Genomic DNA, 19,201 nt, shown 5'->3' on the forward strand with positions numbered 1-19,201 from the left:
TTGAAAAGCTGTGACTAGGATGAGGAAGAAGGAGGAAAGAGTAACTCTAACCGTTTTTTAAATTTGAATAACTGTAGAACTGTAATAACATTAACTAGATCATTTAGGGAATGCTGGAGGAAAATTAGGTTTTGAAAAAATATGAGTTTATCTGAAGTGGAACCCTAAGCCGATTGTTTTAAGTAATCACCAAAATAAAAAGGTAGAAAATATTAAAAAGAGATCAAGAAATATGGAGGATTGAATGTGAGTGGGGCAAAGGCAATATTGAGGAATATTTGAAGAATTTCCCAGAACTATGGAAAGGCACTGTATTAGTTCTCTGTAGCTGCCATAACAAATTACCACAAAATTAGTGGCTTAAAACAATAAATGTATTGTCTTATAGTCCTGGAGGTCAGAAGGCTAACAGTGGTCTCATTTGGGTAAAATCCAGGTGTTGGCAGGGTACACTCCTTCCCAGAGGCTCTAGGGGAAAGTTGTTTTCTTTGCCTTTTCCAGCTTCTAGAAGCTGCCTGCATTCCTTGGCTCATGGCCCCTTCCTCCCAAATTGCTTCTCTCATGTGTTACCTTCTAGTTTCCATAAACCATGGAGTAGTTTTTGAGTTCAACCTCTTATATTGCCTTAAACTACAAATATGTGCTGATGATTTCTCAGTGTTTGTACTTAGATGTCCTGCAGACCCTCCAGAATCCACATATTCAAAATCAAATTTACTATTTTTATACTTATATATTAATAATTAGTCCATAAATATAATTGTTACACTGTATACAATTTCACAAGAAAATTGTATTTATACTTGGATATTATTTTATTTTAGGCTCTGAATTTTTTTTTAAAAGTCCAATAAAATTATTCTGATCAAAATTAAAATGTTATTGTCTTTACTGTAGTCTACTAAAAGAGCTTCCATCAATTCTCTCCTTTAAATGCTAGCAACTAGTTTTATGTAGCCAAAATAATATTAAGTTAAAATCCTCTTAGGGTGACTGATATTATACAAAGGATATTTTGGTTGTTGTCAAATATGTGTATGGGGGAGGGGGTAAAGTTTGGTTAATGACTCTATTTTGGAAAAATTACTATCCTTTATGGAGTGTTGGATTCCAAATTTTCAAACCTATCTCAAGTTTGCTTTTGTTTAGACAAGGAATTTAATGAGTCTTTATTTTCTCATAGAGAATTCTTAATACCTTTTAAAATAATGTGTGCATTCTCCTATAATTTTGCCTTGGTATAAGACGTTATCACATTAAGAATATTCTTAACCTAACAAAAATTTTTTTTCAAGATTCTTTCAAAATTCCTTTCTTCCTTTCAACTCCCTCACTGAATTGAAAATACTATTAGATTTTAAACTATTATGATCATTTGGGGATAATATGAAGTGACCTTCTAAAACATTTTTTCATCAATGTCATCCTTCTTTCTAAGAACAGAGTAAAGTCCTCTGATGTTATAAATAGACTTTTTTTCACCAGCTTTCATACAGTGTGACTTACTTTATCTAGTAGGGTAATACATTTCCTTCCAACATTTAGTAGGGTAAAGTTCATTTATCTTCTAATCTAGGAAAATAACTCCTAACAACCTCTGATACTCAACAGAAACACAACTGTACTTTGGAATTAGTCATCCACTTTTCTTTCATAGTCTCCTTATTTATTAATGCAAAATAGTGGTATAGCAAATGTTTCACAGTGCCATGGACTACCAGAGGAATTTCATTGCAATAGTATTGTTTTAAAATGTGTTATTTGATTTTGACCTGACTAGCAAAGATCAATTTTCCCCCTCTATGTTCAGCCTGGAATGTCTAAACACAAAAATCCAGTGTTCTATTAGCTTCCATACAAAATGGAGATGGTCTTATTAAAAGACAGTCCCAATTAACAGTTTCATGTCATCTATAAGAAATCAGTTTTTTGCCTACTTCCCATCTCTAATGTTTTTAAGCACAGAAGAATTCTTGGATCTATGTTTCAAGGTTTATTTTTGTGTATTCCTTAAAGCACTTTACTAAATGAATCTGAGCCTCATTTTTCAAATATGGAAAATGATTGTTGTGAGGCTACACTGCAAAAAAATGTGAAGCGTTCAACATGGTGTATTGCACATAGTATTAATATGCCTAGGTGGTGGCTCTTGTTATTTGCATGCTGTGCTGTGTTTCTGCCCTGCTTCACATGGCATGTAAAACAGCTGGTGAGTTTTAGGAGGTATCGCCCACATGCATCGTGCAGTGTTTGCTTTGCTTGATCAACAGAGCAACAGAGGAGAATGCTGCTTCTTTGGTACACGGAGTTCACTGAATAAGGAAAGGGGTTGGCATTTTTGTTTCATCTTTGGTGAAATGATCTCAAGAAGTCTTTTCTCAAATATCTCTGCAAAAAGGAAAAGTTAGAAGCAAAATATAAGGATGATGTTATTTATAACCAACAGAACTCACCTTATTTGAACATCCTGTGTTGAAATGACTACTTAATACAGTGACTCACAGGAGTTTTCTAGTGGAAACCAAATGCTCCAATGAAACAGCATGTTATGGCTTTTACTGGTTGGACTCTGGTAAATCCCTGACAACGAATAGTACTTTACCCGAAGGGACACGTGTCATGTACCACATAGTCTAACCACAAACATTAAAGGTCTACGTAACTCAGATGAAAATAGGAGAGACAGTTCTCATAGAATCAAATAAGATGCAAACCAGTCCTTAAGTTAAATAAATGTGTAAGTAAAGTGTAAGTGACTATAATGGTTTTACATCCCTATGTATGTAATGCAGAAATTGTGGGAACCCTTAGAAACCACTGAAATGGAAAGCAATAAAGCATTTTCACATGACCTTGTATTCATAATCCCTATGACTCATAAAAACCTACATATTTTAACAAAGCTACTTTTCTAAGAATGGCCTTTTCTGGTTAATCCCAGGAAAACTTCATATTTATAACTTTAAGGCGATATTCCCAACCAAACAATTGATTTTTGTTAGCTACTTTAACCATAATTTGTATATAAAGCTCATGATAGCAAATGAAGTTCTAATCTCAATAGAAGATAAGAACAATTTTCATCTTTTAGTTCTTTATGGAAGGATACAATTTAAGAGGAAACATACTTAATTTTAGAGATTTTTAAATTTTGTATTTCATTGTGTGACCCTATCAAGTCTGCTATCTTTGACCTAGGTTGTCTGGAAGGTCTAAGCTCAAGGTTAGGGTTTCAGAAAAGCATTTTGAAAGTGACGAGGATAGATTTAAGAACCAATTTTAGTCAGGATGACCAAGAGGGCTAAGAACCGATTTTATACTGAAATGTGGCCATAGTATTTTCAAGTACATTCAAATAAATAGTCCTCACAAGCACTTTTTTCCTTTCTTCACCAAAACATCCCTACGTACCCGCTAAGCCACCTCATTTAAATAGGATTTGTTCATGTCAGGTCTCTCGTGGGAGTTTCCAGGGACAAGGGTTAGTCCTTTACTTACCCTTACTTATAGCCTTGGCCATACTAGGGTATTCACTTTAATTCTAGAGAAGTTTCCTAATTAATATTCTATAGCAAAAGTGCTAAGAGCTAGAATTCTCCCTCGGAATCTCTTCCTAGAAATGGAATTCAGAAAGCACAGGGCTCCATCCAGTCATACCAGGAACTCAGACAAGTGTTTCTTATCACAGATATAAATAGAGGTCTATTATGACACACTCACTTGGTCTACTGGCATGTCAATGACAAACAATGCCGATTTGCTCCAAACTCATACAGTTTCACACATAAGGAGAATCACCTATGTTTCAGGAATGAACATTATTTTGAAATGATTAGCAGTAGTATGACTTAACACTTTAAATCCTAAAATTCAGAGTGATTTTATAACGGCATGCAAAGAATATAAAAATTCAAAGATGAACACATAAGACAGCCTAAAATTCAACTAGGTTTAGCTGAGTTGGAGAATCCTTAGTACCCTCCCACATAAAGTGTTGAAACGAGAAGATAGGCAGTTAATAGCATAGGCATCATGATGATTATGTATGAGCAGAAAAGTAGAAACACCAGTTTTGTTGGACTGTCTGTCCCTCAATACTTCTGCATTTATAGGAAGGTAGACTGGTTTGGTTTAGCTCTTAAAAGTGAAAACTTTTTGATTTTCCTTTTTGGGCAAAAAAAAAAAAAAAAAAATTAAAAGGAGTGATAGACTGAAAACTGCAGGCCCCCCTACGTTTAATCATTAATAGTGAGCCCTTTGGTGAACTTAGGTTCTGATTTTGGAGTTTGGAATCTGACCTTTCCCTAAAGATAAACATTATTGTCACAGGTTCTGAGGAGGGTCACTTCCTCACTGGCTGCCACGGAAGAGTCCTCTCCTCAGTGACTCCTAGCTTGGACCTGGATGCAACAGGGGTAGCTGGTCACCATGATTCTCCTTGCTGTGCTTTTTCTCTGCTTCATTTCCTCATATTCAGCTTCTGTTAAAGGTAAGTTTGTGTTGCCTTTTGCTAAAATTTAATTTCAATCTTTGGGGGTAAAAAGTGTGTGTGTGTGTGAATAGTGAAAGAGTTTCTCACTAAACCATCTGCAAAACCATGTAACTTTGGGATGATTGTGAAAGCTTGGGTTCAGATGAAAACCAAACTCAAATTCCTACATACATTAAGAAAACAGAGGTTCCTTTTAGTTTCAGTCCCTCAGACAAGGGTGTTTTGCTTCAGTTTCTCATTCATGGTCTAGTTTTTAAAGGGGGAAAAGTGCTGCCAGCTATTGTTACCTGCTGCAGTTGGTCACACTGAATGCAGCTCCTTCATTTGAATTGTAAATGAGGATTTCAAAAAAAATCCAGTTCGTAAATTTCCCTGTAGTTGCTTAGCAATGTGACATCAAGAAGAATTAGACCCAATGAAAAAGGCTTTTAATTTGCGGAAGAATTATGAATGAAATGGTAAAACACGTATTTAATTCCATTATCATTCAAAAGTGATAGAATTGTTACAGTCAGTGAATTAAAGAAAATAAAATTACATGATACAGGTTTAAGAAATAAGGCTTTTTATCTTTAGAAGAATAGTGTGGCTAGTTACAGTTTTTATTTTAAGATGAAATAGATTTTTAAAAAAACACATATAAATTATTACCCTCAGAAAAGGCAAGAGAGAAAACAAACATTTTATGAGGAATGGTTTCAAAAAGCTGTATGAAATGTATTAATATAGAATCCTGTTTAAAATCAGCTAGATTATAAATTCCTTGTATTTCTACATGCTGCCTTATGTAAAATGATCACTTTTTAGAGTACTTTAAGAAGATACACTCTTAAAATCAATTGATCCAACATACAACTTAGCATGATAAGGACACATTTTAAAACTATATACTCTAAGTATTTGATATAAAACAATTCACTTGCAAACTTTAAAAACCTGTTTGGGATAAATGGGGCTTTTGATCATAAAGTAAAGTTTTCTTCAAGATTTTTTGTATGGAAAATTTCCACAGAAGGAAAAAAGGCAATGTTCATTATTTCAGCAGTAAATAGAGGGCTAAATTTAAATTCACCGAAGTGATTCACACTTTAGGGTTTTGAACTAAAGGCAATATTTTCACCAGTTTCTAAAATGTTCGCTTTTTAAAAATATAGTTCTCACTTGAATGAAAGAATTCTTTTAATAAGAAAAAAGTAAAGATTTGTAAGTCATATCTAATTGAAAATTATATAGAGAATTTACAATTTTATCTGTCAAATAAATTGTTGAGTATTTGAAATATGAGTGATTTAAATACCATCATATCAAACATAATATCATGATTATCTTGAGAAAAATAATTGAAACTTAGCAGTTCTTGTGGGGTTCTCTCTTTTTCCCCCATTTTATAAACTAGGAATTGGATAAGTTGATGATTTCATATGCACTTATAAAGAATTTAAATACACACACACACGACCAAGGCATGTAGGGAAAATGTGATTTGGAACATAGCTACTATTTGTTGAATACAAGTTTAGTGGCAAATTCAGACTTTTAGAACCTGAAGCTTGTGCAACTTAGAGTCCATGAGAAAAGATTACAAGATACCTTACTTTTGCAAAGGTTACTGAAAAAGAGATATAGCATGTGTACCCTTTGCTAGGGTCCTCTTCCAAAGTCTTGGAAGGAGCCTGAGCAAGTGAAGGGCTTTATGGTACCAGCTGCTTATGCCAATATCACAGGCGAAGAATCTATAATTAAATCATGGTGTTACACTACAGAACGTTTATCCCATCTAGGTAGAGAAGCTGTTAAGTCCTGCACTTTTTTGTGTGATGTCTTCCAATTCTTTCCCCCCTCCTTCACCTCCTTCATTCTACTAGTTTACTTTTCTGACCTTATAGTTTTCTGTTGAATTCTTAAACTCCGTTACCTATCACCCTCATTGCCACTGCACACCTCCTCAAACCTCAAACTTATCTCTGCTTTGTCTTCTTGCTTAAGCCGATTAACAGTGCTATTGTCCTCATGTAGCTTTGATAAATGAGGATTTAAAGATATTTCTCAGAAAGTTCAAAAGTAAGAGTTTTGTTGCTTTTAAGTCACTTAAAAATTCTAAATGCACTTGAAGGGGCAAATTGAAGAGGTGCTGACTCCTTTTTGGCTAAAATTTCTCTCTCTTTTGGTTTTATCTATTACCAGTTCCAAAAAAAAAAAAAAAAATGCCATTATGCATACTCTGAAGAGCAATACCCTAAAACAGAAATTGAGTCAGCAGTGGCACATGGAACATGCCAGATCTCTGAATAACATAAACAGAGAAATACCTACCAAAGAAGAAAGGATAACAGGGACAACACTGTCACACAATCCACTTATTCGAGTCATTTTAGGCTTTCTCTCCTGTTGAAAAGCAGGAAACAGTTTTGGGAGAACAAGACCTATTCTTATGGGTGTTTTATCACTTCCAAGGCGTAGTCAAGTATGTGACTAGTATATATTTCTTTTCATATTCTTTTGACCAGTAAAGTAAAAATAAGAAAAAAAATGAGCAACATGAGAGTTTAGAAAGCTTTGCAACTTAAGCAAGGCTACCTTCCTACAAGTTTTCAGTTATTTTAGTCAAAAGAAACCTTCACGGAGTCCACAAAACTTGGATTTCGGTAAATTTAAGCATGCAATTCTGTATCATATTTGCTGTGTTGGGTTGATCTTGCAGACAGCGTCTATCAGCTGTCATATAATGCGTGCCTTGCAGAATTGCCGTGAGGATTAGATAAGACCACGTGTGTTCCCTTTATGTCCTACATGCAATTTGACAGGTGTCGTAAAATGGTGGCCTCCTGGCCAAAATGCCTTTTCTGACCACAAAGCCAATGTTGGAGCCCTCTGCAGAGGCCCCAGTTAAAATGCAGCAAAGGTGGAGACAAGGGAGGCTGGAGGGGGCGTTCTCAGACTTCATCTCCCTCAAGGTTCTCCTTGACTGTCTCAGCCTTCTCTGTCTCACACCTGGGGCCCTGCCTGTTTTGTGTGTCCACCTTTGCATACTCCCTCGCATGCTTCCTTCTCCTGGCTCTTCTTTATTTCTGTTAAAATCCTTGTCCCCTTTCTTTGAAGGTTTGTCAAATCATGGAACTTTATCGCCCAAACTCTCTGGCGGGTTCCCATCTCACTCCAACTCCCCAAGTCTCCCTGCCACCCGTGGGTACCTATTTGACCTCATCTCCTTCTGCTGTGTCCTTCACTTAATCCCAGCCCTCTGGCCTCCTGCTGTTCCGCTATTACACCTGCCCTGGCCCTGCAGCGACTTTGCAATGGCCAGTCTCTCCGTGAGGGGTGGGGAGGAGGGGCAGGCTCTTCCCGCAGACACCCCTGTGACCAGCCTCAAGCCTTTGCCAAGTGTCACCTTCTCAGAGGTCTTTCCTCTAGCATCCGCATCCCCTTTCCTGTTTCAGTTTTCTTCATTATCACTTCTAACATACTGCCTAATTTGCTTATATGCTTATTTTTTAAATTGCCCATCTCCCTCTCATTTAAATGTAAATTCCATGAAAGTAGACATGCGTCAGCTGGTAGGGTCCCAGAGTCTAAAAAAGTGCCCACCACCCAGCGGTTTCTAAGTACAGCCTTGTGGAAAGATTGAATGAATTCCTGGCTCACTCCTCAGGAACGCAATGCAACCCAAAGTTTTAGAGGCATATAGTAAAGCTAAGAGCATCATCTTTACAGCCAGGCAGCCTGAGTTCAAATCATATCTTCATCATCACTAATTGCCTGGATGACATTGGGTAAATTATATAAACTCTGTGCCGCTAAGTGTCTTCATCTACAGAATGAGACTAATAATACTGCCTACCCCACTGGGTTTTTGTGAGGACATTACATACGGATGATATATTTTGACCCTTTTTCCCTCTGGGCAGTAAGTGCTGTAGTAGATGATGGAGATGGTGGAACAGATTGTTGCTGCATAGATGGTAAAGACTTTTCAGAGGTTTTCTTAATTTTTTGCCATTGCAAAATAATTTTGCTTCCTTTCTCAGCTGCTTCACTTGTGGTCCAGTCACCCCAACCTCCTTTCCTGCACCTCTCCAAGTATGTGTATTTTCTGAGGGAGAAAAAGTTACTGTTGCCTGTTATAATTAACTGGGCAATGCAACCTGGTTAGCATTGAGGAAAGGTAAACTGAAATCTTTTTTTGCTGTCTCCTGAGGGCCATAGATAGAAAATATACAAAAAGAGTTTATAGGACCATAAACTTCAAGTCATCGCTAGGAAAGACTTGGTTCTTTATGTTCCCTTGGGATAAGTTAAACTGAGTCGGAGAGTGTGTGAACTCATCCATATAGCAATTTTCTTGGCTCACGGTACTGACTTGCATACAATTTGATATTAAATTGCCTCTGCCAAACTTTAGCCAGTACTAAGATTTTATGTAGTAATGCTACATCATTTTACTCAGGCACAGCTAATTTAAATTTATATACATGTAGCCCTGAGACGTACCTCTGTACTCAAAATTTGCTAATTTAATTAATAGAGTAAATTACACTGAAAGGATATTCCTTAAATATCAGAAATATCCAAATTAAAGAACTGCCTTCTAACCTTTGAAATTACTTTGGCACTGATTTGTTTGCATTTAAATAATATGTTACTTATAAGTGGTTCTTATTAAATTTATAAAGCAGTTTCTGGTAGGACCTCTACTTGAAATCATATTCACATAATTAAAAGCAATACAATGGCATTTCTTTAAAAAATATTCTCTAGTCCAACCAGGGTAATATTTAGATAGTCTGATAACTGATTAGGAATACAGACTGAAGTGTTCTGAAATGGGAGCTTGTTTGCTTGTTTGTTTATGTTTTTCAAGCCAGTGATTTCGGCACATGGAGAAGTGGAACCTCTTTCACTAGGCAAATATTTCCTGACCTCCCCTGGGCCCTCCTGTGGTTGAGGGACGCACTGATGTCACACTGCACGGTCCCGGCCTGTTGGGTGTCACGCAATGAGAACTTAACTTGTGTCACTGTCTTTACGCAGGTCACACAACTGGTCTCTCCTTAAATAATGACCGGCTGTACGAGCTCACGTACTCCGCTGAAGTTTTTCTTGATCGGGGTAAAGGAAAACTGCAGGACAGCGTGGGCTACCAACTTTCATCCAGTGTGGACGTCGTCTTACTGTGGAGGAATCCCCATGGTGACGATGACCAACTGATCCAAATCACGGTGCGCATTTTCTACCAGAAAAGCACCAAGATCAGATGTCAGCAAAGTCTTTGGGAAGTGGACCATTGGATAGCACTTGTTTCGTGTTCTTAGTTAGATATCCATTTAGTTTGTTGTCTGTCACTAACATAAGCAGATCTACCATTTTGAAGTTTTTGCTGATCAAAAGTGAGCTGGTCTTTCCAAATTGTTGAAGCAGGCAGTAGAAGGTATACCCTGGTGAGCAACTGGAGTATGATGTCCAAGTCTACGTATCATATTAATAGGAATGTTAAACCAAAATCCATTCAAAATATTCTGGCAGTGAGGAGTCTAGATTCCAGCTCATGTAAAAAACAATTGGGATCACTCTACCTGAAAGAGGAGATAGATTAAGAGGTGCCTGAGTCCCTTGATCTAACAGGTGGGATTACCAGTGAGGGGGTAAACCTATTCTGTATTCTTCTGGAGGAAGGAACCATATACTCCCCTGAGTGATAGCAAACTGGACAGTTACAATGGTTTAGATTTATGTGTTGAGAAGAGAGGCCAATGGAGCCTTTTCCAATTTTAATATATGGTGATTCCGTATTTGCTTCTTAAGAACATAAAGTTGGTTATTTTTCTGCATGTAAGTGTGAAACACGTACACAGGACCAAATACTTGGAATTAGCAGTTGCTGATGTCCTTTGTAATGAGCTGTCATTGAAATATATTTACCAAGTGATCTTTCCTTTTCTGGATGTCTCTAATGCTGTTGTGTTTTCCAACTTTGATCAAAACATCATCATCCACCTCTCTGAGGCATTTCTCAATAGAACATTATATACCTCATTATTCAGTAATTAGGCTGTTTAGTCTTACTTTTAAATTTACAGATAAGGTAAAATGGGGCAGGAATCTTCTTGAACAAGTGGAACTGGAAGTGAGATGATCAGGCAGAGAGCAACCATACAAAACAAATGAACAGAGTGACAATGACCTAAAAGTCACAGTTATTGTAAGACTGAAGCCACAGAATTCCTTAAGTATCGATATTATTGCCTTACTCAAAAATCTAATTTTTTAATACCTTCTCCATTGTTTTAAAGTGAGTTTCCAGTTCCTACAAATCATGAATTGAAAAGTGACAGAAGAAATTAGGGCCAACCCTGTCTGCTCCTTTACCATTTTATTTCCTAAGAGACTCTGATGAAACCAGACAGAAAGTTTTTTAATAAATTTCTTTCTGTGACTCCAGATAAAGGATGTACGTGTTGAAAGTGTGAATGAGCAGAGAGGAGACAAGAGCATCTTCAAAGGAAAAAATCCACCTGAAATCTTCGGAAAGAAAAACTTAGAAGCTCTGCAAAGACCTGTACTCCTTCATCTAGTCCACGGAAAGGTAAAAAGATTGTGGGGGTCTCACATCTTTTTTCTCCAACTTCATATTTTTCTTCCCTTCAGTAGATATTATTTTGGGGTGATCATGTTTTCACTACTTTTATGGCAAATGGAATTTTTTTCAAGAACTAATAAACATATATTATAAGTTAAATGTTTCCAAAGTAAATAAATGCCCCAAATTCCCTCATATATACTAGCAAATTTATGTTTTCTATTTTTGTGAAAATCTTTATAAGTAGAATCAAGTATTTATTTATTGATGAGAGGTATTATTAAAAGGTGCATTTCTTATGGAAGAATTACAAAGGTAGTAGAATACAGTAAATCATCACAGCATAATTGGATAAATTCAGGAAAGTAGACAAATTATGAGAATGAAATGATCTATTAATAACTTAGATTAGTAATATTTATTTGTGAGAATATCAATATCTGGCTAAAGTACAAAGTTGAAGGTTTTAAAAGGGCATGGCAAGTCTAAGGTAGAGTTGATTTTTTTAAAGAAGTGCTTAGAGATTATTTTAAAACTCTGATATGGAAAAGCATTTTAAATATTAAAATAAAGAATAAAGAAGTGCTTAGGGATTATTTTAAAACTATGATGTGGAAAAACATTTTAAATATTAAAATAATGATTGAACACTTTATATAATATCCATTTGGAAATCTGCTCAAAAATTTCTGTAAATGTATATTACTTATGGTTTTATTCTATTAAAATGGTCTCAATATATTTAGAATTAAGAAGCCATTATGATCAGTGAATTATTAGCCATTACATATGGGGGGTTATGAAATTACAGGTATTCTGTTGACATACATAAAAATGCTTCAGTAAAGATGAGAGCTTAATTTTGGGAACCAAAGCAAGAAAACAGAAAGGGAACAATATAGTTATAACTCTGCACATCTCTAAAATTAAACTTTCTAGATTCAAAATAAAGGATGAAAATACATACTTTAAAATAGAAATTTCAGACCTCTATATTGCTAATTGTGATGCACATTTTTATATAAAGTACTGAAAAGGGACTCATAAGAAAGAATCTTGTGCCATCACCTCTCCTACAACCAAATATGAATCACTATCTTTAAGAATTCTTTCTCTTCCTTCTCCACTTGTCAAAATTCTTACCATGTTTCAGACTTTGCTCACAGGGCTTTTCTTCCATAAAGTTCACACCCTTCCAGCCAGCTGAAAATAGCCATAGCTCTTTGGAACACTCTCAGCACGTTATAGCTCACTCATGACCCTTACACTTTCTTTTTGGTCATTTCTGTTCATTGTTTAGATTATGGGTTTTGGGAGAGAAAATCCCCATTCCTCTTTATATTCCAGCCACTCCCCATCACCTCCATGCCTTTCCACCCCTCCATGAACCATGCTTATTGTTCACTTAATAGTAGCTAAAATGCGCTGAGCACTTACTTTGTGCCAGGCACTAACTGAAGGCATGCCATGAATTGTCCCTCATGCTCTTAATAGCCCTGGGAGGCAGGGGCTACTTTATCATCCTCTTGTGATAGATGAAGAACTGAAGTTAAGAGAAGTTGGGAAACTTCCCTGTGGTCACACAACTGGCAAGTGGTGGAGCTCGGATTTGAAACAGAGTCTGTGCTCAGACCTCTGTGTTCTACTATCTTCTTGCTGGAAAGTTCTGGAAACGTGCCAGCCTCTTTGGTTGTGTGTGGGACCCTTAATGACGTCGTGGCATCTGTTGACTCGCTTAGTTTGCATGTGGCTCAACTTTGTTAACAACATGAAATGTTATTTTCATCTCTGGACTTCCAATGTGACAAGACACTCGAATCCATAAAATATTCATTGTATTTGTCATCCTAATGACAACCAATCATTTTATAGCTCCTTCGGTGGCAGCTGAGTGCAAAGTCTTGTTACACACAAGAAAGAACTCCGTACCCCCACCGTTCAAAGGCTGGGAGGAAACTGCCACCTCACTATTTCAGTGACTCCAATGGGCCAGTTCTAGAGCAGCTATGACTTGTGATGATTTCCTGTAACCACAGGTTAAAGTACATGTTATGCAATAATGTACTTGTTGGATAAAACTTGACCCTGGAGACTAAGAAGCCAAGGAGAAGTTTCAGCCACGTAACTGTCAGAAAGATCATTACTTAAACTATGAGTTCCGCTTACCATGAAAGACAGGGCAGGGTAAGGTGCTGATGGTCTGTTTCCTTAGAGAGCATTTTCTACCTCGGGCTCAAATTAAGTTTTGCTCCGCGAAATTTCTGTGATGTCAAAGATGTTCATCCGCATGCACTTTTTGTCCTTCCAGAGGTCTCCCCTCTCCCTTCCCTGTTTGAAGTTTCCGTATTTACGTTATAAAAGAGAGACCATCAAAATACTCAGATACACATTCATTGCACATCTTCTTTTTTTCATGCCCAGTCATCTCCTCTGCGTGTTTGGGCATGACTCTAGTTTTGTCCGCAAATCATAAATTAAGTTGGAAACGTGACAGTTATTTGGTTAAGTTGATTAACACTGACAAGCAAAAGATGCCTCAAGTTATAGCACGGATTCTTTTTTAGCCTGAAATACTGATCCAATTAACTGGATGATCATTGGATTTCCATTTCTGGTTTTGGCTGTCTGCGTAGATTAAATTAACCACGTGACTGCTGAGTCAGCACTTTATTTTGCGTTGTTTCCAAGCATTGCTTTGCTCTCTACCTCAGGCAGCACAGCTCCTGTACATACACCGAACCTCCACGAGAAACGGGACACATTGAACGCTTTTGAGTTTGTTATGTATTTCCTTACTTGTTTTCCAGTGTGCCATTTCCTAGCTATGCTCTGTCTTAGATATCAAATATAAGATGACTAAGCCCTGTTTGCTAGGATCATTTTTATTTATTTTACTGTTTGGGCAGTTAATGGAATTTTGTCTTCTCTTATTTTTAAAACCTGTATAAAGTAAAGGAACGTGTAGAAAGAGGCATCTTCTTCCTAAGGAAGAAATATGAACGATGCTCACTGATTTCAAGAGGAGACGGTCCCTCCATTTGGGGCTGGAAAGGGCACTGTGTCTGCCTCCGGACGACCCTGCCCAGTCTCCTTCTAGATTTGGTTTCCTTGAGTTCAAAGCTTGGTTTGTAAGCAGGTTGTGCTCTTTGGAAGCTCTGAGGGCTGTGAGTGTGGTAAGAGCCCTGTGCTCGTGGATGCTCAGAACTTATTTCAGTGTTGAATGAAGTAAATCAGCTTTATGGCCTGAATATAACAAAACTTACTCAGTTCCTGTTGTGAAGGAATGAATTTAAGATTATTACTGCGACAGCCATGCGGATTGAGCTGCAAAGTCCTGAGTTTATATTTTTATTATTTTTTAATGATCACAAGCTAGCTCAGTTAAACCGTTTTGACACTCACCTGGGATGATACCAGTGCTGTCTTCACTCTGGATCTCATTAGTCTCCTCTAATCTAAAGAAACAGAATTTTGGCCCCGGAAGTAGCAGTCATACCAAAGAAGGAGACTTGTTCACTTGTCTTGTTCACTAATAGAAGGGATGAAAAAAATTTCTTTGTGTCTCACAATTTATATCTGTCATTCAGCCTACCAGGAAAAAAAAAATGACTCTAATGCCATTTTCTGAGGAATCTAGAGGTCAAGATCAAAACTTGATCCATAGAAGTGTGTCAGTAATAGCAGAGCACTTAACCTTGTGCATAGTCTGAAGGGTAAATCCGAGAACTGGGTTTCCTGAAATTTTAGGTAAAAGCTTATAAATAGTTCAGGCACATTTTGTAGCCTAGAAGAAAAGTGAGCTACTGATGATGGTATGGCTATTCTCCCCACTAAACGGAGCTTGCTTTCTAAAGTATTTAAGACTCAAACCAAAAGGACATGGGCCATAGGTGTGTCCTTTGTCACCCAGTGAGCCCCTTGGACTGTTTCTGAGCTCAAACGACCCAGTTATCAGCTTCTAATAGTCATGATGTTTGGAGATACCCTACTACCAAACATTTGAAAAGGAAATTGCACTGTGGTTATTAAAGAAGATCCACTTTACAAAATAGAACACCATAAACTCAGGCTCGAGTGTGGGACATGGCCAGTGATTTGTTTGAGAACATGATACTGTGGATTTTCAGACACTGAGGTCATTCTTCCAGTTCCTTTTTGATCAGGACACACAGTCTTCCAACATTTATAGGTTCGTCCAGTGTAATGACTAAAACTGATTGTGGATAAAGTAAATCCATCACTAGGCAGAGTATACATAGGAAGTAAAAAGAGACTTGAGGCAACTTGCTTAGATAATTCTGGCAAACTCTTCTCTTCTAAAGCATGAGAGAGTTTTTATGTAGACTGAATTATTCAGATTGGTATCAGCTGGATTTGTTGCATAATTGCTGAGCTTTGCTTGAGAAGTCATGGTTTGTCTTCAAGAGGAATAGGAAGGCATTCAGGATATTTCTGATAGAAATGCTCAACTATAATTACCATAGACCTTGGAAACTTTTACAGAAATGATATATCTATCCTCTATTTCTAAATTGCATGATGTGTTTGGAGTCAGTACAGGGTGAAAAATAGCAGTCTGCTTTCCAGAAAATTCTCTTCGTACTTTTATCCTGTTTCTTAAACATGGGTTAAATTATCAAAATGGTACAAGACACTGTTCTCATCCCTGTGCCTATGAATAGCAAAGATGATAAAACAAAGCTAAGGCATTTACTAGTGCTGCCAAATCACAGTCACCCTTCTCATTCCAACCTCTTTTCCCTGCCTCCTAAAGGGAATCTCAAAGCAGCGCCCGGGCAGGTTATGCAGCAGTAGCAATCTCAACCTCAAATCTTCCAACCTCTCTGCATCTCCTTTTACCCAAGGCCAACAGGAATGGTCTGGAGGGGAAGCAAACATTGCCCCTGTGAGATTTTGACCATGGGCCTTATGGCCATGTGTGGCCCTTGTGATAGCCTACAAAGGCTGCGCCATCTTGGGAGTCTCGGGGTGGTGATTGTCATTCTCTTCCAAGAACTTTTAAATTTGCTGTTATTTTAAACCTTGGTTTGTTTTTGTTTCAAGCAGGGTTACTGGGAGAGAACCTAATGGCATGTTCAAAGAACATGTTCCTGATTTCTCTTCTTTGCACAATTCTTCTTTTTTTCACAGAGATCCCAGCCACTACCAGTGCTCTTTTCTTCCCTCTGCAATGCCTGTAATATTCAGTGTCATCATCAATCTCCCTAAACTTCAAACTCTGATGGTCCAGCTTCTTAGAAACTTACATAGCTTCTTTTCACAAAAAGGAAATCCCAACTTAGGAGTAGCAGATCTCTTTCTCCCAGAATTAACAGGGATGAGAGTCTGACCCTGCCTGCCATATTTGATAAATGATGCATTTTTGCTTCATTTGTGTTTCTCCTTTTTTCTCCCTAGATCAAAGAGTTCTACTCATATCAAAATGAACCAGTGGCCATACAAAATCTCAAGAGAGGCCTGGCTAGCCTATTTCAGACCCAGTTAAGCTCTGGAACTGCCAATGAGGTACTCGCCAATATTCTGAAGGATTCAGCATTTTACTTGTCCGCAGGGCTTATAAGGATTTCTACTTGTAGAAATTCAGAAGAAGAGTTACTACTATGGTAATGCTCAGAAAGGGTGACTTGGGTCATCATTTGCATAGGAAACAATTGCCATTGACCTCAATGTTTTATCACTTAAATACAGTGTAAAGAGAATGAGAATCTGTTATAGTTAAGGGGACTGTCAGAATAACTGAATGTTAGATATGCAAAGAACCTTGAGGATCATCCCACTGATGCCCAGACATTACTGTGCACCGCTGTACCTTAGGGAGCTTGTTAAAAGTGTAGATTCCCTGTATTCACCCCACAGATTCTGATTCATTGTATTAAGGAGGACCTGAGCATATCTATGAGAACAGTGGCCATGGATTATTTGGATGCATTGTCCATGTGGGGACAATGCAGGTCTATACCAATCCCCTTCATCTTACAAACAAAGAAACTGAGGTCAAGCTAGAGAAGTTAAGTGGATCCCCCAGTATCTCACCTGGAATCAAGCCTGGAACCCAAGTTTCCTAGTCTGAATTCAGCCAGCCCATGAGTGGGTGAGAACATCTGATAGCAGGGCTGGGCGAAAAGAATGTTGGTTATCTTGCTGGCACAGAGCAGGCGTGGCACTGGCAGAGGCTCCGGGGAAAGCTCAGAGAAGCTAAACAGGGTCTGTATGGAGATACAGTTGCCTAAACTCAAATTGTTTGTGTTACTAATAATGAGTTGAATTAATCTCAAAGGTTTTTAAGAATTTCTAGTCATACTCAGCTTGTCAAAGTTACACACACACACACACACACACACACACACACACACACACACACACAGAGTCTAGATACAGCATTGACACTCAACTCCCTTGCAACATGATTACCCACTCGCCAGATGGCTGGGGCATTTGTCCTGTTCCTACGGGACACACAGAGAAGTAGCAAATTCCACGTTATTTCTGAAGGAACAAAATGAGAAGACACTAGTAAGACTCAACCAAAGAGAACAAGAAAGACTCAACATGCTACAGGAAACCTGAAGTTCTTCCTTTCTTTTTATCTTATCATGCTGGTAAGAAAGGCAGTCCCCGATGGCATATTAGAGATCTCAATTTTCAAGCCACTTCCCACTGGAAATCAAAAGGACTTCCAAGCGTTATGTTCTTGCCTTTCTTTTTAGGTAGACATCTCTGGGGATTGTAAAGTGACCTACCAGGCACATCAAGACAAAGTGATCAAAACGAAGGCCTTGGATTCATGCAAAATAGCGAGGTCTGGATTTACAATCCCAAATCAGGTATGATCGATATCACTTTCTTTGAGGCATTCACATAATTCCATTTTGTAGAGAGTAATTTAAAATAAGAGAAACATAAAGTAGCAATGTAATTTGGAAACATTTATAATGTTAAGTTTAGGCTATAGATTCACATATAAAAAAGGAATAGACTTGTTTAAATACTTTGTAGGGGAGGGTGATGGGGGAAGGGGGAAGGGGATGCTCTTGTAGACTGATAATTTGTTATTTGACTCCATTCAAAGATTAAAAAGCTGATTACTTGTTATAAAAATGGCTACTTATTCATTTATTTATTTAGGTCTTAGGGGTCAGCTCGAAAGCCTCATTTGCCACCACCTATAAGATAGAAGACAGCTTTGTTGTAGCTGTGCTCGCAGAAGAAACACACAGTTTTGGGCTGAATTTCCTACAAACCATTTCAGGAAAAATAGTATCAAAGTAAGATATTCCGAAATTTTTAATTTCTTTGCTATTCTTTGTTATAGTATTATACTTGGTTTGCAAATATTAATAGATGTGTTGTACGTATGTGTGTGTATACAGTCATGCATTGTTAAACAACAGGAATATCTTCTGACAAATGTGTCATTAGGCAACTTCATCGTTGTTTGAACATCATAGACTGCACTTACACAAACCTACATGTATATCCTACTAGAGTATAGCTACTACTGGGCTATATGGTACATCCTACTGCTTCTAGGCTACAAACCTATACAGCAGGTTACTATAGTGAATAATTGCAGGTAATTGTAACACAATGCTAAGTATTTGTGTATCTAAGCATATCTAAACATAGAAAATGTACAGTAAAATATGATATAAAACTTAAAAAATGGTATACCTGTATAGGATACTTACCCTGAATGGAGCTTGCAGGACTGGAAGTTGCTCTGGGTGAGCAGTGATTGAGTGGTGAGTTAATACGAAGGCCTGGGACATTGCTGTACACTAGCTACTGTCGACTTCATAAACACTGCACATTTACACTGCCCTACATTTATGGAAAGGATTTTTCTAATTTTTTTTCTTGTCAGTAGAATATGGCAAATAAAAACAATTTATATTTCTTAAGTAATAAATTAATCTTAGCTGTCTGTCACATTTTTATTTTATAAACGTTTTAATTTTTTAAAAGTTTTTGACTCTTGTCATAGCCCCCAGCTTAAAACACAAGCATTGATTGTACAGCTGTACAAAAATATTTTCTTTCTTTATATCTTGTTAGCTTTTCTGTGTTTCTATTTTTTTTTAAATCTTTTAAACTTCCTTGTTAAAAACTAAGAC

At 37.4% G+C, this 19,201-nt stretch overlaps 1 protein-coding gene across 3 annotated transcripts in view; it reads left to right on the forward strand.

The window, feature by feature from the left end:
• The first annotated feature begins 4,233 nt into the window (after window positions 1–4,233).
• The window catches only part of LOC123627357 (microsomal triglyceride transfer protein), a 42,012-nt gene continuing 27,044 nt past the window's right edge, over window positions 4,234–19,201 (forward strand). For 2 of the 3 annotated variants that reach the window (XM_045536882.1, XM_045536883.1), the window contains exons 1-6: window positions 4,234–4,489; window positions 9,521–9,708; window positions 10,929–11,072; window positions 16,485–16,592; window positions 17,795–17,911; window positions 18,213–18,352. In XM_045536882.1, coding sequence (XP_045392838.1) covers window positions 4,429–4,489; window positions 9,521–9,708; window positions 10,929–11,072; window positions 16,485–16,592; window positions 17,795–17,911; window positions 18,213–18,352 — 758 coding nt within the window. In that variant the 5' untranslated portion in view covers window positions 4,234–4,428. Of the gene's footprint in view, window positions 4,490–9,520; window positions 9,709–10,928; window positions 11,073–16,484; window positions 16,593–17,411; window positions 17,687–17,794; window positions 17,912–18,212; window positions 18,353–19,201 lie in introns of those variants that run through there. The other variant, XM_045536884.1, reaches the window with a different exon arrangement.

This window comes from Lemur catta, chromosome 24 (genome assembly GCF_020740605.2).
Source record: "Lemur catta isolate mLemCat1 chromosome 24, mLemCat1.pri, whole genome shotgun sequence".
NCBI classification, from domain to species: Eukaryota; Metazoa; Chordata; class Mammalia; order Primates; family Lemuridae; genus Lemur; species Lemur catta.